At 33.2% G+C, this 24409-nt stretch overlaps 1 protein-coding gene and 1 pseudogene across 3 annotated transcripts in view; one reads left to right on the plus strand and one right to left on the minus strand.

The window, feature by feature from the left end:
• NCAM2 (neural cell adhesion molecule 2) overlaps nucleotides 1-24409 on the plus strand; it is a 149796-nt gene that overhangs the window by 74877 nt on the left and 50510 nt on the right. For all 3 annotated transcript variants that reach the window (XM_087966665.1, XM_087966666.1, XM_087966664.1), the window contains exons 9-11: nucleotides 10090-10240; nucleotides 17203-17390; nucleotides 17764-17860. In XM_087966665.1, coding sequence (XP_087822791.1) covers nucleotides 10090-10240; nucleotides 17203-17390; nucleotides 17764-17860 — 436 coding nt within the window. The remainder of the gene's footprint in view (nucleotides 1-10089; nucleotides 10241-17202; nucleotides 17391-17763; nucleotides 17861-24409) is intronic.
• Nucleotides 16883-17019, minus strand: LOC113409919 (U2 spliceosomal RNA; annotated as a pseudogene).

Raw genomic sequence — 24409 nt, forward strand, 5'->3', positions numbered from 1 at the left:
CACCCAACATGATTGACTTTTTGAGTGACTTGGTTCGCATGACATGGCCAAACCTGATAGACTTTGCTTGCAATCTTGGCTTTGAGTGATATTTTTGGTCTAGGACTTGGCCTAGGACTTCCTTCTTTACAATTTTTGTGCTCCATGAGATAGAATAGAATAGAATTCTTTATTGGCCAAGTATGGTTGGACACACAAAGTATTGGTGCACATACTCTCAGTATACATAAAAGAAAAGATACATTCGTCAAGAATCATGAAGTATAACACTTAGTGATAGTCATAGGGTACAATAAGCAATCAAATCATACTAGGAAACAGTCAATATAAATTGTAAGGATACAAGCAACAAAGTTACAGTCATACAGTCACAAGTGGGAGGGAATAAGTGATAAGGAGTGATGAGAAGATTAACAGTAATAGTAATGCAGATGCATAATAGTTGTGTCCAGCACTACAATTTTAAGAGATCTACCTTTATCCTATCTGCCCTTTTCACAGTCTAAGTTCCACAGCCATAAGTATCAAACAATTGGATTATTGTTGACTAATCAGCATTTGGGTGGGAGCTGATATCTTTACTCTTCCAGATGTTATTGATGCCAGACATTACAGTTCTTCCAAATGTTATGTGCCTTCTGATCTCAGTGCTACAGTCACCACATTGGTCAATTTTAGATCCAAGGAAGTTGAATTCCTATATTGTTTCAATGGTTTCGTTGATCTGCACTCTGACCTATGTATTTTCTGCACTTGTCATTATGTTTGTTTTTGTAGGTGCAATCCAATTCTTTCACTTTCATCTTTGACTCAATGATCAGTGCTTAGTTCTTTGTATTCTGATGAAGTACTTGGTATACCTTGGAAGAATTGTTTGTATAGCTATTGTAGATTTGAATTTACCTTTGACTTAGGTGCTAATGTGTAGTGGAGCTATTATAAATGTTAATGTTTGTGAAAAGGCTTCATATGAGCAACTATTTTAGAATTAGATGCTTTCCTTGGGATATTTGTCATATCACACTCCAATTCCCTCAAAACAGTCAATGTTGTCTGAAATCTTCATCTTTTCAGTTTTGGAAGACAGAGCAATTTCAGTTTTACTATCAGGTGATATTACAGATGGTTTTTTTTTTCCCACAGGTGATCATAAACATACATAAAGCTTACTTTTTACAATCTTGTTATCCCTTATTTCAGGTAGAGTCAGGGCAACTAGATGGATCTGAGCATTACCAGATGCCCTTCCTGATGCAACATGGAGTTCGCAGCAGATATTTTTTCTTTGTGCACTAGGAGAGAAACATCTGCCACTATCTAGGAATGAACTCTCAACTTCTGACTAGGAGGCAAATGTTTTTACCACTAGGCCACCACACTGCTCATTTATAAGAGATATAATTACTATATAAATGGTTAGACTATAATCTGACTACACAGATGATGGTTAGAGGAAAGAGACTAGGTATATTTTTGACAGTAAATACGAAATCATATTTAATCTTCCTAGATCCTAGTATTTTTTATGAAGTTCAGTATTATTTATTCATTAGTTTCTTTTTATCTGTGTTCTGTGATAGTGTTGTGTTTAGTATAACTGTTTGGCTGGTAATATTTTATTAAGTTTATCAATATACTTTTATTGTTTTCATTACTTTTGCTTTTTGCTCGGCATTGCATTGCATTCACTAGGAAATCCCAATTATTTTTTACTTGATTAATGATTTGTAAATTACACCCAGAATGATATTAGTCTTCATGCAGATTAGATGTAGTGTAGCTGTTGATTTTTCCTGGTACTTATAAACATGACTTGTTTCTTCTTGAATGAATGAATGAATGAATAAATGAATGAATTCTTTATTGGCCAAGTGTGATTAGACACACAAGGAATTTGTCTTGGTGCATCTGCTCTCTGTGTACATAAAAAGAAAAGATACATTCATCAAGATTCATAAGGTACAACACTTAATTATAGTTGTAGGGTACAAATAAGCAATCAAATCATACTTGGAAACAGTCAATATAAATCGTAAGGATACAAGCAACAAAGTTATAGTCATACAGTCACAAGTAGGAGGAGATGGGTGATAAGACCGATGAGAAGATTAATAGTAATAGTAATGCAGACTTAGTTGTACAGTGTTGAGGGAATTTTTTGTTGTATGTGTTGAGGGAGTTATTTGTTTAGCAGAGTGATGGTATTTGGGGGAAAACTGTTCTTGTGTCTGGTGTGCAGTGCTCTATAGCGTTGTTTTGAGGGTAGGAATTGAAACAGTTTATGTCCAGGATGTGAGGGGTCTGTAAATATTTTCACAGCCTTCTTTTTGACTTGTGCAGTATACAGGTCCTCAATGGAAGGCAGGTTGGTAGTAATAGTTTTTTCTGCAGTCCTAATTATTCTCTGAAATCTGTTTTGTTGGGTTGCAGAAGCAAACCAGCTTTGGTTCTTCAGGTTCATTTTGAAGTCTGAAAACTTATCATTGTCATTTTTATATATCTTTGAAAATTATTCATCTTTGAAGATTTCCAGATTGTTGGAGAAAAGAACAATGTTGTTGGACAAACAAAATTGGTTGATCTTTATTACTACTTTGGACAAGTTCAGCTGTTTGAATATGTCTGCAAACTTGCTCATAATATTTTTGATAAATGTTGAATTTCTTTTATATATTAATGGTGGCAATCTTTTCATTTATGTGTGTAGTAGCTGTAGCATTTCCATATGTTGATCAGTTATAACACTCAATTTAGCAGAGTCAAAGTTGTTTGAAAGTCAATGAATGCCAGGCAGAGTGATAATTGGTATTATTGCAATGTTCAATAATATGCTGAATCCTTTGTATATGCTTTATAGTGCCAAATCCATTCAAGAAATGAGCTCATTCTCCTAGTTGGACAAGGTCCAATGTTTTCACTTAGTTTTGAGAAGATTGTATAGAATTAAAATAATTAATTGTACTGTAGGTTTTAATACCTTCTTCATCACCTTTTTCTGTTCTTTGGAATTTTCCAGTGGTGGTATAATGGTGAAAATATGTTATTGTTTTAAACAGTAAATAAATAATTTTGCCAATATTCTGTAAAGCTTCCAACATAATAACTCTAAGCACTGTCTAATCATCCCTTGAGAAGAAAGCCATCACTTCTTCATCTCTTCTGTCCCAGGGCAGTAGCTCTTTTGAATTCTACTGTATAGTGCAGCGTTGGTGCGGTGTCGGGGTTTTTTGGTTCAATGTGTGGAGTGTGAAGGATGTCTGTTTGTGTTTATTTTCATGGTCATGATGTGCGCTGAAGATAGTGTTTGATTTCATTGTATGAAGTGTAATGACAATAAAGTAAACTAAACTAATCTATCCAGGATTTCAGTAATGTGTGTAAGCTTCAATAGTGTATGTAACCTTATTCTATTTTTCTCCCTCACCAGCTGGAGAATAGCTGTTGGCTTGAAATGACTGAGAAGGAGTTATCTTCTTCATTTTATGAGGCATACCATTAACATAATGTTACATCCAAGCCATTAAACTAAATTGAGAGAGTTTGGGTTTAAATCATTCACCCATTCAGCACTTTACATGAGCAATTATGGCCTGGATGGGACAGAATAGAATATAGAAAAGTGATTGTCTAAGTAGCCATGAAAACACTAAGTCCTAAAATATCAAATATTAAGCAGTTTTGCAATATTTTGGTTCAACAGGCACACATAGAGTTATACAGGAATATGTAGATAACTTTGAAGAAGAATTGCTAAGATATCAGCTAGGCTGTGATAAATAGGAGAGTGTGAGAAAATACAAGGTTGTCCTGCTTGATTCTGTTTCATATAAGAGAATAGAGAAATTTTTGTCTTATTTTCAAGATTTGCAATTATACCCATGATAATAAAGTAGAGTTCTAATACCTTTGTGGGATCTATTTCTTGATTCAGATTACCTCAAAAAGCTAATACCTATGAATAATACCTTCATAAGGCAGTCTGGTCAGGACCTCTTTCTTTCCAGGCTTTGCCAACTGAATATAGTCCTGTCCCCTTGGACAATATAAAATGTATCTATTCCCTTCAGACAGTTGACTACTGTGCTCAGATTGTAACTCAGTTATATCTACTGTAAATTAAACATAGATGAGGCATGATATGAACATATATTTGTGAAATACACTAAACAGAATTTAAAAAAAAACAATTTTGTATTGGCTGGCTTGTATTTTAAAATTTCATAGTTTTTTTTTTTTTGTGTGTGTGTGTCTTAAAACATGATTACATGAACTGGTGTTTTAGAAAGTAACAAAATATCTGCTGTTGTATTATAAGCTCCACTTCTTCTCTCATTTTCTTCTTCTGTTCAATCATTTTGAATTCTTGACAAGTCCTTAAAATTTTCTTGGAAAGGTTTTTTTTTTTTTTTTCCTGTGAAGTGCCATTGCCTCGTTCATATAGATGAGAGAAAGTTACTTGTCCAAGGTCACCCAACTGGCTTTGTGCCTAAATTGAGACTAGAACTCACAGTCTCCTGGTTTCTAGCCTGATGCCTACACTACACTAAACTGGCATTCTCACACTTCAAATTAGTATACAGTTTTAAGAAGCATTTTGTTCTACCATTATATCTATAAGGAATATACTGAAAAAATATCAAGTTCTTTTTTTTTATTTGTCTGTGGAAATTCTTCATTTCTCCTGGGTTTTTTTGAGAGCTTCTGTACATCATAATATGGTTTGATCCCAACAATCTCTGATCAAATATGTAAGGCAAAAATAAACATTATAATCTCTTTTAGAAATAATTAGCAGTTTGCTCAAAATATTTTAATGCTACATATGAATTTGAAAGAACCATGCTGTGAATTGCTTTAGGATTAAGGGGGAAATGAAACTATGAGGATAATGTGGAATACAACATTCTGAGGTTGTAAAAAGTTAAATATAGTTTTTGTAGAGACATTTTGATCATATTCATATATATATATAGGTATATAATATTCATTCAATACAAAAATATGTCTATGAAACTTTGAAAATTTCAAAATTAGAACCATAACAATGGTTAAAGGGGTAACTGCCAGGAGTGATTGAAAAACATTTCTTGTAGTATTATGAAAATGCTAAGAGAAGTGAAAATAACGAGCAGAATAAGATTCTGTTTTTTTTCTTCCAAAAAATTTCATGGATCCTTATATATATATAAAAAACTTCTGTAGTGGAGGAATGGTGTGTCCCACTGATTCAGGTAATGACCTGAAATAATTTCTCCCCCCCCCCTCTTCTGGCTAGAATTTACAAATTTAAATTTAATAACGGCATTTTTTCAATATTGTTTTTTGGCATTACTCAAGAGAAATAGTATTAATAGTTTATATTATTCAAACATAAACAAATTTGTTTCTAGGCTAATTTATTATTAAAATATTTAAAGTGTCCCTTAGCTTCATTCCCCCCCCCCCCTTTTTTTTTTTTTTAAAAAAAAACCTTCCTATAATTACAGGTGCACCAATCCTGGCTCTTACAAGAACAGAAGAAATAATATTTTGGTATGTACAATGCCCTGTGTCACCTTTTTGTAAAACCTACCAAAATATATTGCATGAAAACACCAGCATAAAGTAGTAATTAGTCATTTCTCATATTGCTACCATTTCTTAAATCATATCTTATATTCTTAAAAATGTATTATTATACTGGGATATAAAGAATAATTTTTAAGTAATTTTTGGTGCGTCCAAAAAATCATTCTCATTTTCCAATCTTTGAAATTAGTTGCTAGTTATAAAGATGGTCAGAAAGCCAAAGCAACAACAATTAAACAATCTTTTTGTAATAATTTAATATTATATACTTCTTAAATGAATTACAACAAAGAATTGTTTTCTCTAAGGATGGGAAATGATACCAGCTCATTTAGAAAATTATAAATGTTACAATAATTTGTGTTTATGTGAGAAATTAAGTGACATAGATTTGATTCAAGGTGTTCCATTAAAAACATAGCCACATGCTTCAAATACAAAGTGAAGTTTAACATGACTGAATCAGTAGACAATAAGGAATATACATGTGGCAATACTCTGGAATTTTCTGCTGTTTCCAACAGGTGCATGGATAGAATGCATTTACCTGAAGAATGTGGGGAATATTGTGAAAGTTTCATCCATATCCCAGAAGGAAGCTTCCATCAGCTTCTCCACATTAGTGGCTGTTGTGAATGACAGCCCTTACTCATCAAAGGTAGCTTTTCATCATAGGAAATCTTGACCAATTGTTACAACCACTGGAATTTTTAATAATGCCTTCAGTTCAGATAGCATTTTCTGTTTCCATTGCTTTTCTGCTACTGAAGAACTAGATCATTGTTTAAGGTGAAAGTCCTTCTGTATGATATTGAAGACTGAGTACTTATTTATTCATCTGTCCCATGGGTACTAATTCATCAAGTAGTGTATTCCTTAACAAAGTGATAGGTTACAAAGACAATGACAATATACTTTGTTAAGGATTCAAATTTATTTACTTTACAAGTAACATTTACTTGACTTCCAGAGATAGTTCTGATAGTTCTTGTGGAAAGAGCAGTTGAACTAAATAGTAGCAGTGATAAAAATGTATATTTTTTATCTAAGGCATCATATTGCTTTGGCTCTCCTACCATCTATATTTAATAGCAACTTTTTAGATATTGTTTTACTTTTGTTAATGAATATTTATTTGGTGGATGTTATAAGTACCACAAAGCTACCAATCTTATGATTTGCAACTTACATTTGAGAAATGACAGTATTGTACATAATAGAAATTTATTTCCTGTCATTATGGCTGGTGACACATGGCATTCTCTAGATCAAAGCCAAAAGAAGTATATTTGAAAATGTTATGACAAATGAGTAAAGGAAGTAAAAAAATGTAAAAATCAAATACTAGTATATTTTACTTGATGTTTCTCATGAGTAAATAAAATATATAAATGTTGTTTCTGTTGAAAGAATTTTGTTCTTGGACAGGAATAATATAGTTTCCTGCAGATTCTTGTTGGTGGACTATATAATACAGTTACCAGCAAAATCCAATTAATATCCACTGAAATCTGCAGGGAATATTATATAGAAGCAGAAAGAAAAAAGAATTACTTCTTGAGCTATTCTTATGTTGTTGTCAAAATGAAAAATCTGCCTACTAAACAACTATATATGATAACGGAAGACATTTGTCACTTTGACTAAGTTACAAAAATATGTATATTTCAATAGACTAGAAGTGGAGAAAGGTAAAAATGTATTTTCAATTGAGGTTATTACTGAAATGAAAGAAACTAAAATTACCATACTGGAGGGAAGTGACTTTTCTGATTGGGGTCAGAAATTTTGACTAAAACACTGAAAGAAGTTAGAATATATATTTTCTGTTCTTAGAAATGTACACATTATTTGTTATTTATCAGTCTCTCTCTGCCACCAATACTAAATCAAAGTGGTAAAATCCAGAAAACCATTAGAGATCAAAAAAATTTCTGTATGTCTTTGCTGTTGATTAGTGGTGGCCAATTCATATATTTCTATGCTCTGATGGTCCATTAATATTATTATGAAGGCACTAATAACCTTTGCCAGATAACATTTTCTTATAATGAATTTTTTTTTAGGAAATATAGGAAGCATAAAAACAGAACAACAATTTTGGAAATTCGTTTATAGATATTATTACCAGTATAGAGATTACAGCAGACATAACTGTGCAATGATAAAAGGGAAGATTGCTTCCAGAAAGAGATGTTTTAATAAAATGAATAAATTCCATAATTACAACTTATTTTGGAAGGAACCAAATAGCAAGGCTCTTTTGCAAAGATGCCCATTAATATAAGGGATTGTGCAATGGGATCTTTGGTTGCCAATATTTTTAATTTAAATATACTTATGTAGGATTTTTTTTTCTAACAAATTTCATACATTGCAGTAAAAGAATGCAACTGATACCCATGTTTAAAGACTGGAATCTAAACCTACTTGACAATTAATATTACATCTATTGTATTTTTTAAGAAAATGTGTAGAGAATCCAGAATAATAATTGCATACAATGTATTAAATATGCCATAGATGATAATAGAGTGCATTTGCTGAAACTTTGAGCTATAAATATGTAAAGTGGTTTTCTGGAAGGTATTGTAAGTTACTAAGAGTTGACATTGACCTGATGGCAGATAATCAATTGTAGAACTGATTCTATACTGTAATTACAGTGCTTATAAAATTGCATTAACTATTATTATGTAGTCAATCTATCAAAGATTTATATATTTGTCTTTTTCTGCCTAAGGATATTCAGAATTTTATGTGCATAATTTTTTTTGTACATTGACTAGCTGTTTTCAGTTGCTTTGTCCCTGAATCTTTCAGGCAGCTTAATCTATGCATAGAATAGAATAGAATGAGACATTTTGTTCTGGAAAGAAATGGTTTAAAGGTTAGCCAAAAAAATGGCCACTAATGAAAGACAGGGAAGCAAGAGGGATGACAGGGAAATGGATAGATCAGTGGAATTTTCCACTGTAGTTTCTAAAATGAGAGGAGAGAAAGGGCAATTTATAACAACCTTACAATGTTTAGTCTGTCTGGATTTTGCTTCATTGCCAACCTAAATAAACAATAAGTTTTCGATCTTGATTGTACCAAGCTGGGATCACATGATGTTTCACTTATTGTCCACAATGGAACTGAGGTTGTAAAGCTGTCATGATCATATGAATTCTCACTTAATGACCATTTTGCTTAGTGATGAAGTTGCCTGTCCCTGAAGTTGTTAAGTGTGGACTACCTGTAATGGAATTGACTTGACCAAATTACTTGCGTGATAAATGCTTTCAAAGCTGATGATGTAAATAAACATACATGATTTTTTAAAAAATCATTTTAATGGTATGGTACAGGGGTGTTATTCTGGCACCCTTCGGGCTGGATGCATCATGTGCAGGCCATGCCCACCCCAACTCTGTGAAGGGGAAAAACCAGAGGTGGTATTCAGCAGGTTTTGACCAGTTCTGGAGAACCAGTAGTGGAAATTTTGAGTAGTTTGGAGAACCGGCAAATACCACCGCTGACTGGTCCCGCACCCATCTATTATTTGCCTCCTGAGTCCCAGCTGATCAGCTGGGTCTTCTTTTGTTTCCCTGCACAGGAGAACAGAGATGGAAAGCAGGTTAGTGGGGTGGGGAGGGAATGGGATTTTGCAGTAACCTTCCCCCAGGAGTGGGGAGGGAATGGAGATTTTACAGTATACTTCCCCTGCCACACCTACCAAACCACACCCACAGAACTGTTAGTAAAAAAAATTGAATCCCATGACTGGGAAAAACATCACAAAATGTCACATGACAGCAACATGATGCCGCAAGTTTAACACCCATGGTATAATATATTAATAACCAGGTTACTTGCTGCTGAGCCAATCAATTCTATAATTGTAATTGGTTGAAGTTTTATCCTTAATATGCCAAGGAATTATATATAGACAATAGTTCTTGTGATAGTGGATTTCTAACCATATATAGTGACTATATTCAAATGTACAGAACAATTTCTGTTAAAAATATCCACTATTGATTCCATACCTAGACATACTAATTACATTTCTGAATGCCTTGTAATTTACCAAACTTTTTAAAAAAATAATACCAAGTATTCTATGATATATAATCAGAAAGTGTTCTTTAATAAAATATTATTTTAATTCATATAATAAAAGTATATTTAAATTATTAAATGTTATCATTGCTTCATGTAGAGCATATAGGTAGATGGCATATGAATTTGTGATACATGACATAAATATATTCAAGTGTCATATGAAATTCTACCAAAATTGTCGTAAACATAATATGTAATGAAGGGCATATTTTACATATAGTCAAGCTGATAAAAGATTGAAAACTTTAGGGAATAATTTAAGTTCTATGGGCAATTTTTGTGTGTGTGTCCACAGGATTTCCTTTTACTAGTATTTAGTTTATGCATTATGTGTGTATTACAAAAAATATATAAAATAGGTATCATGTAATTTTACAATTGTTAATTTTAACTTTTCTTTTCTACAAATAGAGTCCAGATGGTCGAATAGAAGTCAAAGGACAATATGGAAGATCATCACTACACATTAAAGATGTGAAATTGACAGATTCGGGAAGATATGACTGTGAAGCTGCAAGTAGAATTGGAGGGCATCAAAAGAGCATGTACCTTGATATTGAATGTAAGTTAGATTTTTTGTTTTCTCTAAATATGATAACAAAGGACTTTACAGTTTATGTTGTACAGGTAGTCCTCAACAAACAACCAAAACTAAGCACAACATTTCTGTTAGGTGAGATATTTATTAGGTGAATTTTGCCCATTTTGCCATCTTTCTTGCCACAGTTGTTAAGTAAATTGATTGATTGGCGACTCGAGGCGGCTTACACAATGTCAAACCATATTTAAAACAAAAAAATAAAAATAAAAATAATAAAAACTAACAAAAAGAATCAAATAAATTAGTACAATAGAACAAAATTTGGGAAAACAAAACAAAAAACAAACAAAAAAAATCAAAAACCAACTCTTACCCCCTTCCCCAACAATAGCAGATCACACTAGATCACCCCATCGCTCTCTGGGTTCCCCAGGCCCACTGGCAAAACCAGGTCTTCAGTGCCTTTCAGAAGAGTATTAGTGAGGGGGCCATTCAAATCTCTGGGGGAATGATGTTCCAGAGAGACGGGGCTACCATGGAGAAAGCTCTTCTTCTGGATTCCACCAGGTGTATCTCCCTCAAGGGTGGGACCCGCAACATTCCCTGCCTCCTCGCTCTAATGGGTCGGGTGGATGTGACTGGCAAGATATGTTTCCTTAGATAACCTGGACCCTAGCCATGAAATTGCTGCTGTTGTTGCATTAGTAACACAGTTGTTAAGTGAATCTGACTTCCATATTGACTTTGTCAGAAGATCACAAAAAGTGATCACATAACCCCAAGATGCTACAATGGTCACAAATACCACAGGGATGCCACAATGGTCATAAGTATGAAAAACAGTCACAAGTCACATGTTTCAATGCCATTGTAACTTTGAACAAACACTAAGCAAACTTTTGTAAGTCGAGGACTACCTGTACTTATATTTAAATAGTTCTGTGACCAGTCACCAAAAGCCGTAGAAGCAAATGGGAGGTTTTTCTAACCCTTAAACAAAAAATTCCATGATAAATTTTGTTTCAGTAAGATTTTGTGCTTAAAACAAAGAAGAAGAAAAAAGTTGGAGTAAAAATGGATGTTCTCTATTTTTTGAAAAAAGTTGTGCCAAAAAAAAAATGTATCTTTTTTGTTGCTACAATTCAGTGCCATATGTATCAGGCTATGGATGGAGGAAAGCAGCTTATGGCTGGTGGGCATTGGATGGGTGTCCTTAAGTTCAAATCAATCTCCTTATTAATTAGGAAATAAAGGTACATACCAAACTGTCAATGGTACAGCATTATAGAGCATTACTTAAAATATATACCGTATTTATCGGCGTATAACACGCACAGGCGTATAACACGATCTTCATTTTAAGAGGAAATTTCACCCCCACTCCCACCCCACGCGCGCGCCAATCCACAGTGTCCCATTCTGCCTGCCTGCCTGCCTGCCTTAGTTTCTGGTTGTTTGGGAGCAGCTTCGGCTGAGAATAATAACTATTCGCCTCTTTTACTCAGCCGAGCTGTTCCGATTCAACCATTAACGAAGGCAGGCAGGCAAGCAAACGGAGCACTGCGGGCGGGCGGGCGGGCGGACGGGGTGGGGGAGAAAGCGACAGGAAAAGCCCCCAGCTTCTTTGAAGCAGTTTCTTCCTGTGCTGGTGGAGGAGCGAGAGAGCGACTGAGAGAGCTGACCCAGAGTGCAGGACAGGCTTGGTTGCTTCCTCCCTCCCCTTCTTTCATTTGTGTCCTTGATCCCGATCCCAGCAGCATTCACCGAAGGCTTCTTAACATTATATCGGCGTATAACACGCATACATCATTGCCCCCTATTTTCAGGGGGAAAAAAGTGCGTGTTATACGCCCGATAAATCATGATACTTTAAACATACTGTATATATTAAAGACATACTTTCCCCCCTAAAACTATTAAATTCATATACACACATATACTGTTACATACCCTACTCTAACACTGTATATGCAGGCATAAATAACCATATTTTGTATGAATTGCAATTTTCATATCCATTTTCTTGTTTGTATATTTTTTTTGTAAAGGAATGTATAACTCTTAACAATAATTTGATGTGATATTTCACAACAGCAATAAGTTAGGGTTATTGCTGCTACATTTATCATATTGCTATCCAACAGAATTGCTTCCTGAGTTTCTAGCCCCCCTTGTTTGGAAGTCAGTGGGAGTAAGGGAAGTGTAGATGACTTTTTCCCAAATAGATCTTTGCAATCACTTATCCTGGCATATTCTTGGAGACAAAGCTGCAATGCCTACTATATGGGTGTCACATGATGTATTGTGATGTGTCATAACTTTTTTGCCTTTGCGGAGCTGGGGTATGGCCTGCGTGTGACACACCCAGTCCATAGGCCGCCAATTTGAGGCCTGAGAATATCAATCTGAAAAACCAAGAATGGATATGACTGAATATAAGACCTCTTCTTTGGGACTGCACTATAATAATAACTGTAGTCAAAAATTGTATTTATCAGCCATTAGTCATCAGGAATATCAGTTAAAGAAAAAACGTTTCCTGCTGAAAAATGTTGGGCAGGAAGATTTAAATGTAAATGACTAGCATTTTGCTACATATTTTGCTGATAAACATACTTTATTTGTTCGGATTTGGATTCTACATGGCTATGTCAAATTAAGATGATTGGGGCAATATCTAACAATATTACCTGATAATCTGAGGAGTCTAATAAAGTGGATAAAGCTCTTTGCAACATGAGTTCTGTACCTGTAGGTTTTCAGCTTGTAATTCTTATGCCTTATAGTTGTAGTGACATATGCACTCTTCATATATCTTAAGATTCCAAAAGACTTTTAAATTCAAATATATCAAACCCACATGTAAGGCAAACCCACACCCACTCACACCCACTCACACAAACACATATACACATTTTCATACATAGATATAATCTACTTTAATAATTGTATATTTATAGCAGACAAAAGAATTTGGGTCTTCTACTTATATTTAAATGAGGTTTTGTGTTTCAAGTCAATTTCATGTTGTTATAGCAGCATCAACATCCTGAATGAAAGGGAAGAGGTAAAAGGAAACCAGTGCAATTCTTGTAATTCTGTTTGAAAGTGTCTTTGTATGTTAGAATATGTTAGAAAATTGATTTTATGAAGTTTCTCAATCATTATCAAGGACCTCTAGCTATGTATCTTTCAAAAGGTTGATGGCCTACTTTCTTAATGAAAGCTATCACAAAATATGGCTGCAATTTAAAAAAAAACCCATCCAAAACCTTTGGAAGTACTGAGAATGAAGTAAGCAAGTTATATTAAATTAAGACTCTCAATCTTAAACATTTTTAATGCCCACCAAAAAAAGTTCTTCAGAAGGAAAAGCAAAGGGAGACATAAAAAGTTACATGCAAGTCATAAAGCGGGGTAGCAAGAGTAATACAGTAATATTACTCTACTGCAATACAGTATATTCTTGGTTTCATATCTAGTTTGCATGCTAGTTGACAAAGATGTCCAATTGTATGACATCAATGGTTCTGCATCAAACTTGAGAGATGTGCTTGGTTGCACATCAAGGTTTTGTGAGATATCCACTTCTGTTCAACATATTTTAACTGATATGGTAAATTGATAACTGACATTATAAATGAGATAGAGGGTGGTGAATAGGAGAAGACAGCATCCTGAGTTTTGATAAAGTATAATAAATGGGAAAACTATCCAAATAATTTCAAAATTAAGTGGTTGTGAAAATTCAAGTGATGAGGGAAGCCTTATGGCAACAGTATAGTGAAAACATATCCAGTGTCTTGACAGATCATAACTGAAACATGATCTAGCTGAAAAAAAAAGCAAATAGAATCATTGCTGCATTGACAGAAACATAACATCAAAATCAATAAAAATAACTGTCGCTCCTTTCTAGTCATTGTTGGTCAGATCATTCCAAGCATTTTGTACCCATCTTGAAGCTCTGCATCTTAGAAAATATACTGGAAAATGTGAATATGTATCATTGAATAGGGATGGGGGTGGGGGAGAGCATCATTTTCAAGTTCAGTTCATCTTGCTTTGAAGGTATTTTTTTCTTCTTATATTACTGTATATTCATACACTATTTTACATTTATGAGCAGATTGTTACTTATGATTTTGTTCCCTTGAAAGATACCAAATCCAGAAAATAGTGTTGAAGACAGGTGCATGATTCTGGTCAGTAAATGATTCTAAGTTTGGTAGACTAGCATTTGGTAGACTAGCATTTGGTAGACTAGCATTTCAAGTCTTATTTATTTATTTGAATCCCAACTTTATTATATTTACAAACAACTCAAGGCAGTGAACCCATTCAACACATCTTCCTTCTATTTTTCCCACAATAACAATCTTGTGCAGTAAGTTGGACTGAGATGGAAATGACTGTCCCTAAATAACCCTGCTGGCTTTTATGGCTGAGGTGGATCTTGAACTCATGGTCTCCCTTTCTACCCTAATCAACAGACAACATAGCTTTACTCTCTTATTGTCCTTCACATTTTATTAAGCTGAAATAAGAGTCTTGTCAACTTGATGACTGGGATCAGTATTGAACTGAAATGAAGCAGTGCAATAATATGAAGATAATTCAAACAAAATGGAAAGAATATATATTCAGCATGTTCTAGATTGGATTTAGCCATCTAAACGATCATATTCACAGTTATTAGCTATTAATTTTCCTGGATGGAATAGCTTAATTTCAGTAATTCATGCTCTGAATTGAGAATAGGTTATCTTGAAAATATAACTAGTTCAAAATGTGGTTTTCATCTCCTGATTAAGAGTAAGGATACTAACTATTATTACCTCCCTATATCCCCTTATTTTCCAATATGTGGCCTAGAAATAAATAGTATAGTATATCACTGTTGGAACTATGATTATGTACCATCTATTTCTATTTTGACCTTGCTAATTTTGCACACATTTTGAACTACTTGTCATATATATTAGAAGCCATGACAACACTGCAATTTAACTGTCATAATAGTGTCTTATTTGCCAAAATTATAATAATTCAATTTGTTGCTAAAGTTGGTGCTTCAGCATAGTACATTTGATTCAATGACTTAGGCTCTTATTTTATTTTATTTATTGGATTCAAGCATATTTAGATACCTTACATCAGGATTAAGAAGATCAACTTCAGGTGTTAATGCATAATTTTGTACTTTTATTTCATTTTCTTTTCAAATTTTAGAAGGTTGGATAAACAAAACTGTCTATAGAGAAAAGTCAGTGGAATTATTATTAATGCTTTTTGTTGTATTATTTACTTCACTATCCTTCTAACAAGTCATCATGATTGGACATAACAAGTATGAGGGAGTCTGTTCAGTGGTGGGATTCAAAAAAATTTACTACCGGTTCTGTAGGCATGGCTTGGTAGGCATGACACTATAAAATCTCCATTCCCTCCCTACCTGGGGGAAGGTTACTGCAAAATCCCCATTCCTTCCCCACCCCAGTAATCTGCTTTCCAGCTTCATTCTCCTTTGCAGGGCAACCAAAGAAAATCCAGCCAGGACTCGGGAAGCAGAGAATAGATGGGAGAGGGGCCAGTCAGAGATGGTATTTGCCGGTTCTCCAAACTACTCAAAAATTTCCGCTACTGGTTCTCTAGAACTGGTCAGAACCTGCTGAATACCATCTCTGTGTCTGTTCATGGACATTGTTTCCACCTAATTTAAATGTCAAAATCCCTACACTATCCTGTGTTATAATTATTTCAAAATGTTTCTATATAGCTTTTCCAACCTATAAACAGCTTTTAAACAATACATAAACAAATACAAATTTAGTATTATCATTTTTGGGGTGAACTTGACTGTAAGCACATTGTCATCATAGTGTCAGGGTTGACACATAGTTGGCTCTATATTTTGAAATATGATTCCTGTAGAACAGGTGTGTCAAACTCACGTCATCAAGGTAGTGTCACATGATGTATTGGGACTTTTTCCCTTTAATAAACCGGGCGTGGGCGTGGCCAGCATGTGATGCATCTGGCCCGTGGGTCAGAAGTGACAGCCCTCATGTAGAATCACTGAAACAATTTGATTCTAGAATAAATTCAACTCATACTAAATAGTGAAATTTAATCACAACTTGTATTTCATCTTTGTGTATGTTCCTTCTGTGTTGCTTTTGTCTTTATTCTTCTGTTTATTTTATATTATATTTTATTTATTTTATTTTTGCATTACCAACAGTTCCATAATTCACAAAATTTCTAAGTATATAAATAACCTAACTAGAAAGAATCAGCACCTGAAATGTTGTAAAAATAGCAGTCATTGACCATAGTGAAGATAAACAAAATACTTACATGCCCTCTGAAAGTTTAACAAAATAACAGACAAATATGGTGTAGAGTAAAGTATTCCTGAAAAAAATAAATCAGTCTGCCTTGTCATGGTTTTGGTGTGTGTGAGCCAAATGATGCTCTTATGCATCAATAATTGTTCCCAGAACATTTTTACTTGTGGAAAATGCATAATTAAGTGTTTTAATTGCTATTCATTTTATTCACAAAATATTGCTAATCTGAATAGTTTACACCATTATAGATAGGATGTTGTCTATCTGAAATTATTTTATTTTATATTCTTTTTTTTTCTATTTTTTTTTCTAATTTTTATTTTACGGAGCAAGCCCCTATTCCATCTCCCAGTTCCAAAAATCCATTTAATATGTAGTCCTCAAATAGAGGACATATCAGATATTAAACTGATAAGAACAGATACTACACTTGATTCTTAAAGTAATAATTCCAAAGAGCAAATTATAATTGAAACTTTTGATTATATTTCATGTATTATTAGGATGTGCATAATATTCTAAAACAGTGCTTTAATAAATTTAAACAATTGACATATCGTTATTAAATTGATCAATGTAATGTTAAATTAAGGCAAAACAATAATATGCTTTTATAAATATGTGTTGCAGATGCTCCAATCTTTGTGTCAAATCAAACAATTTATTATTCTTGGGAAGGAAATCCCATCAACATAAGTTGCGATGTTCTGTCTAATCCAGCAGCATCTATTCAGTGGAGAAGAGGAAAATTGGTTTTACCTGTAGAAAATACAACTCATTTAAAGACTCATAGTAGTGAAAATAAATTGATATTAGAGGTAAGCTTTCAGTGATAACTTAGTACTTTCTTTGTTCAAGATGATTTTTCCCCATCACCATAAATATATTAATATTATTTACTAAAAATTCAGGCATATATTTTACCAGTTATCATTTATTTGAGATACTTTCGTATCACATCTATAGACCCCCATCTCTAATCAATTCAAACAATTCTAGTAAGGATTACAATTGTTAGTAATGAACACCCTATTATTTGCAATGTTGCTGGTCACATGAAAAAATATCATTGATTATATTTAGAGATTATATGTACAGTTATTCAGGTCTGTCAATTTTACATAAAAACATGCTTCTCTCTCCCCTCCCTTTTTTTTTCTTTTTCTTTCTCCCTCTCTCCTTTTTACAAAGATTGCTCCCACATCAGACATTGACTTCGGACGTTACAACTGTACAGCCACAAATAGAATAGGGAAAAGATATCAGGAATATATCCTAGCCTTGGCTGGTAAGTAATTCTTTAATATAAAAATAAATGTCTTGGATGATTTAAAAAAATCATTTCTATCCTTTAAGAAATAGCATTTATTTTAGCGTACTAAAATTAATAAAAGAAATATAAAATATGATTTTAAAAGCTTCTCAACAAGACCAAATATTAAACTAAGTGCAACCTTCCATATTTTTGGATATCATAGTATCTACAAAAGAAATACTCACTTCTCTTCTCTCCTTACATTTCTTGTCTCCGCACTCTGTTTTTTGTGTCCTTCAAATAAAGAAACTATAATCCACAATCTATAAAAATCAACTTTTATATATTTACATACTTTAGTATGCTTCAGAACACTGTCATCTGTTTTACATTTATGATAAAAGCAACTTTAAATCCCTACATGAAAACAATTAAAAAGAAATTAGTAAAATATTTTTAAAAATGAATAATTCAGAACTATGTTATAGAATTTTTTAAAAGGTAATAGAATGTAAGCCTTTCAGCTCCATGGGAAATAAATTAACTTTAAAACTTTAAACTATTTTTTAAAACTAGGCTTTTACAGAGGAAGCTTGATTCCATGTCATCATCATATAAACTTATGCTAACTATTATTGAATCACTTAGATTATCTTAGTAATCATGGCAGTTTGCATATATTCACCTTAAAGTTTATCCAAAACCTACTTTTTTGTCCCAAGTGAAGTTCATGAACTCCACAAAAAGGTTCATGAGAACTACATTGCCATAGGCATTCTTAGAGGTTACAACATGTATACAAGGTTTAAAGTTAATTTATTCTAGAAATGAATACAGTTACTATATCAACTTAAATTAATAAAAGGAACTCTTGGCTATTGACTCAATCTTGATAATCAAGGAAAGATTTGAGTTTGTAAGCACCTCCCAACTTTCTTCTTTGGAGAAATGTAATCCCATTCAGAAAAGGCAGGTTTACCATCTCTCTGCATTATGATACCTAATAATGAAAACCACCAGAGAATTAGAGTATGGTGGAACATCATTAGTACAACTGTCTGTGACCTACAGGGAAATCAATTAAATCACCCTCGGGATGTGGCTGTCCAGAAGCTTCCTAAAAACTCTCCAAGTATTTGTGTTAAGCTTCCTGTTGTACTAAGATTTTTCCACTTTCACATTTGTTGTTTTTCAATTTCCTGGCATCTCCCAAATTTCCAAGGTTCTTTAGTGATAATTGACAGACTGAAATGTTATTCAGTCATTTCAGTATTTCAGTGTACATTCCTCAGGACCTAATGTTTTGAACTCATTCAAATTATCTAGAATTTTTCTTATCACATTTTTACTGACTTGCACCTTCCCCTGTTCCATTTGTCCACAATCTTATCTATCAAATCACTGCTGCTTCTGGCTGTAAAGACAAAGGAATTGAATTCTACTTTCTCTTGGTGCTCTGTTAATATGTTTCCATTTGAAGTAAGCAATGATCTCACTACCTCATTTGTTTCTTCTTGCTGCTAGTATATTTGAAGAAAATCTTGCTGGACTTTGCTTCTCTTGCTCTTCTTAGCTCATTTTTCCACCTTTGCCTTCCTGACTTAATTCCTACATTTCTGAGCTGAAGATTTGTCAACAATCTTGGTAATTAGATTATCCTTCCATTCCAATAAACATTGTCTTTAACCCCAACTCCTTTCATGAATCTATTCTGTATATCCACTCAAATTATATATTTGGATGTCTTTTTCCTCATTGGTATTGTTGCAAAATGCATTATACTTAACTTTCCTTACAAGAAGGCCAAGCCAACCATGATATCTTTCCTTTAAGAATAAATTCCAAGGGCATATTCCTCACTATTTCTATTAGTTTATTAAAACTAGCCATGTCTTTGTATTTTTTAACTAAACTTTTTGAAATCAAGAATTTTAACTATGCATTCTTATTTATTTTATTATCCTCAATGTTTATTTGTTGGTAAAGATAAAATCCATTACAGCATACCTCTTAATGCCCACATTTTAATCTATCTTTTTAAAATATAATTTCAATTTATTATTCTCCATATTGTTATTATGAGGGAGCCACACCTCTCAAAAGATAGATCTGGGTGTCGGCCTCATGCTGATACCATTCAGCTCCTCGATTCCTGATAATGTCTTCACATAGTTTAATGTAGATATTGAAAAATTGACCCATAATAATTCATATTACTTCTTATTTTAAAGAGCAAGGGCTTTCACATGGTCATATCTGAAATATGAATGAATTGAATGAAAGGCCACATGGACTGAAGAAACCAATGATAAACCTTGAGAAGGAAGAGCATGTTATGGTGGAGGGTGATTTCTTGCTGAGGGAAATCAAAATGGTTGTGAATACATTGATATGACATAGTAGGAGGTGTATTGTCTTCCAGGTGCCCATCTACAGGATGTTACAGAAGGTTAGCAAGACCAACCAAAGCCACAAACAACTATATGTTTTCTTTTTGATCCATGTGAGAATGAATGCCATGGAAACAGTGAAAAAGTATATGGAGACCATGAGACATAGGGCAAAAAATGAAGGAGACAGGAACAGTCCCAGTTACCGGAGATGGCACAAGAAGAGATAACATGCAATCAACAACTGGTTATTCAGATAATGTGACAAATATGAGATTGAATTCTACAACAATGGTCTTAGTTTCAAAAAGAACTCCTGAGAAAAGATGGTTATATCTTTAAAAAAAAACAAGGTATTTGGCAGACACCTTTCCAATTTCATCAGGAAGAAATTGACCTGGAACAAGAGAGCTAAATATGCAATGAAAGACATTATACAAGAAAGCAGAATACAAGAGAAGAAATAGGAGGCCATGATGGCATTACAGGATGCTACAAGAAGAGGACCAATAGATGATATTCAGAACATCAGATGTTTTTACATAAATGAACAGAATATGAGAAATAAGCAAAATAATAATGAATTATCCTAATTCAGAAAGACAAATTTGATGTGAAAACCTTATGGCGTGATGATTAGCACAAAGTATTGGAATACCAGAGCACAGTACTAGTTTACTGAAAAGGAATTAACCCAAGAAACAGGCTCAGAATATCTAAATTACACATACATGCACCTATTCATCCACATACTCCAATTTGCTCAGAAATTTCAGAATCAATGGGCTAAAAACTTGTTTAAAGTTGTAAAAGGATTCAGAGACACAAAAGTGAGTTTACTGTAAGAGTTCATTATAGAGAATCTGGACAGTCCAGAAATATGAATAAAGCCTTTCTGCTACAGATTACCAGTTTTCAAAGAGATAGAGAACATTGATTATTTTGACATCTGTTAAGAGTCATAGATACAACAAGTTCTTATTCTTCTTACTGACAAATTTACTTTTGAGAAGATAAAAAAAAAGAACAGGAAATCAGCTACCAGGGACCTAAAACTCACCAACCGGATTCAATCAACCTGATTCAAACATGAAAAAAAGTGATCATATTATCTTTTAATCTATGGCCCATCTGTATTTGTGTCAAAAATACCTACAAAGCTAACTGTATTCATGTCAAAAATACTTACAAAGCTTTTGGATTGAAAGAATTTCCTGGTGACAACACTGTTGCCCAGGGGGTGCTACATTGTGAAAGCTAATACAATCTTCAGGGACACTGCCTTCGTTCTGTAGTGTCAGAGACTAAGAAGACTCAGAGTTTTATGCTACACTTCAGAGGGATTTTTTGATGAAACCCCAGAAAAGTTGCTTCAGCTTAATAATTTAAATCCTAATGAAGAAAAATGTCCAGGAAGGATGAGAAATCCTATAAAACAGGAAATATAAATTACAATTCCATCACATGCAATTTTTATTCCTCTGGGATTAAAAAAAAAAAAAGGTAGCATGGATACATGCAGAACTCACTAAACCACTGAAGAGAAAAGGAACATGAACAAGAAACAGAAGAGGAGCATAACCAAAGAAAAATTCAAAATAGATTCCAGAAATTATATAAACTCTGCGAGAAATGCTAAAGTTTAGTATAAGATGAAGCTTGTGACAGACAAACAACAAAAAAATAAAGGGTTCAGTTTTGTATGTTAAAAAGAAAAGGAAAATAAAGAGGGTGTTTTATCTATTGCAGGGGAAAAGTGATAAATTGGTAATGAAAGGGTGATGGAAGAAAGAATTTTTGTAACTTTCTTATAGACAAAGAGAAGGTAGTTAAGAGATAATAAATTTAAATGAATTCAAAACTCAAAGGCCATATAGACTATATCTTAGGATGCAAGGATATGATATTCAAGGGTTAATTAATTGGACTAATTTAAAGGAATTTAGGATCCCAAATTATTGTAGGAAGTAGTAGAGATGGTCACAGAACCATCTTTGGGAAATTGTGAAGGATTAATGAGATTTCAAAAAACAGGAAGAGAACAAATATCTTCCTATCTTCAAAAAAGGAAATGGGGAGAAGCCAAGAAGCTACAAATTTTTCAGCCAATATTATATTGACTAATGTCATCAAACTGGCTGTGAAAAAAAAATGTTTGTGAGAACTTGTGTAGACATTCTATGACTAAAAGAAGGCTTCACACATTTGTCATAAACAGATGGTGCTAGGCTAAACCTATTTCCTTCTCTTGACACATTAGGAGACAGACTGGAAGAATATTAGAAATGTGATATACCTGGACCTCAGCAAAGGCCCTGAAAAGTACAACACAATATTTTTCTTCATAAAATAGTAAAGTGGACCTAGGTGATAACAGCATAACATGGATTTATTGAATGATCTCACTCAAAGCATGCTAGTTAATGGTTCCACTTCATCTCGGAGAAAAGTACTAAATCTGTAGGGCTCTGCCATAAGCCCCATGCAACAGTTCCTTCTTTTTTTAAATCAATGACTTGGATAGGCAATTGGGGGGACCCTTATAAAATTTACAGATGACATAAATTTGGAGGGGTGACTAATATTTTAAATAAAAGACCTAACTATCTTATTTGAGAATAGGTTTAATAAATGAAGCTGAATTTAAGAAAAAAAAAGTTATATGATATATCTCTATCAAGGTAGTAACAATACATGGCAAAGACATAGAATATGAGATAACATGCTTGATAGTAGTACATGTAAAAGGGAACTATGTGTCCCTGTTGGCCACAAATTAAAGATGAATTTGCAATATAACTGCTAAAAGGCAAATGCTATCTTGAAATGCATTAAGAGATCATAGAGTTCAGATCATGGCAAGTTATTGGTCTATTGAACTTTGCCATAGACAGATTTATTTTGACTACTCTACCACAATATAGTTAGCATAGCTATATAAATTGGAGCTAGTTAAGAGAAGGATTATTAAAGTGATGGTGTCTACAAGGAAATGCTACAGTATCTAGGTGAAGATGGCATAGATAATAGATGATTGCCTTTTCAAATACTGAAGAGTTGTTACACAGACAATAGAATGGACATATATTTTACTGCATTATGGATCAAGACCAGACTCGATGGGTTGAAATGACATGTTAGATGTGAGGAGGATTATAAGTTGTCAACAGTCAAATAATGAAGCAGGGAATGGTTCTTCCAGAGTCTTCAGAAACTTATTGGTTATCTTGCAGATATGCCTTAATTGAGCCTTCACTACAATTGAGAATAGTTCTTTATTTTAATCATTGTATTGTTTCAAGACTGTATTGTTTTCATAATAGTTCTATAAAATAAAAATAACAGTATCATTATTTTAATAATAATAATTTGCACACTTAATTTTTTCGTATTGGAAATATACTTGACCTCCTCCTATGGTAGAGGTTCACTGATTATACTTCAGAATTAATAATCACTTAAGAGCTGATTTTACTCTTTTAATACTCGAGATTCTTGTAAATAGGGAATATCTTCTAAGGTTTCTTGGATGTTGACATCTACTGTATAGTATTTTTGTATCTTCATCCATCTTTCTTTGATCTCTTTCAAAAAATTACCATATGTCCAATGGAGTTCTTTAGCATATTAATTCAAGTTTAAAACCTCCTTTTGAGTTCAGAGATGTTTTGGAAGATTTTCATTGTTTTCCCATGTCAGTTTCATTTTCCAAAATTTCCCAAAATTCTAAAACATCCTATAACAATAAAAAAAGAGTTCAGTATACTTTGATTTTCAATGTATACTAAAAATACCAAATTAAAAATAGTTTTAGTGTTTTACTGTAATTTAATTTTTTCCTGTAAATCTTTTATAGTGTAAAATTCTGATTTTAACCATATTTACTTGTCTTTCTTAAATGGAATTTAAAGGACCAAAATGAATGAATTTGCTGCAACACTTATCTAGGGAAAGTTAAATAAAATGTAAAAAATACCCTTATATTTAGAAGAATTGGTATTAATAAAAAATAATTGTATGCATTTTTTAATTTATTGGTAACATAAAGTTCAACCTAGATATGTAAATCTTAGCATACAGTTTTTCATTAAATTTTTATCCAAAGGATTTTAGACTCAAAAAAAGCTAACTTTCTTGCAGACCCCATTTTCAATCCTTCAGTGTACTGATTAGTTTTCTTTATTTAATACTG

Source organism: Notechis scutatus, chromosome 5 (genome assembly GCF_049901735.1).
Source record: "Notechis scutatus isolate UNSWTSFEM ecotype Mainland chromosome 5, rNotScu1.2, whole genome shotgun sequence".
NCBI lineage: Eukaryota > Metazoa > Chordata > Lepidosauria > Squamata > Elapidae > Notechis > Notechis scutatus.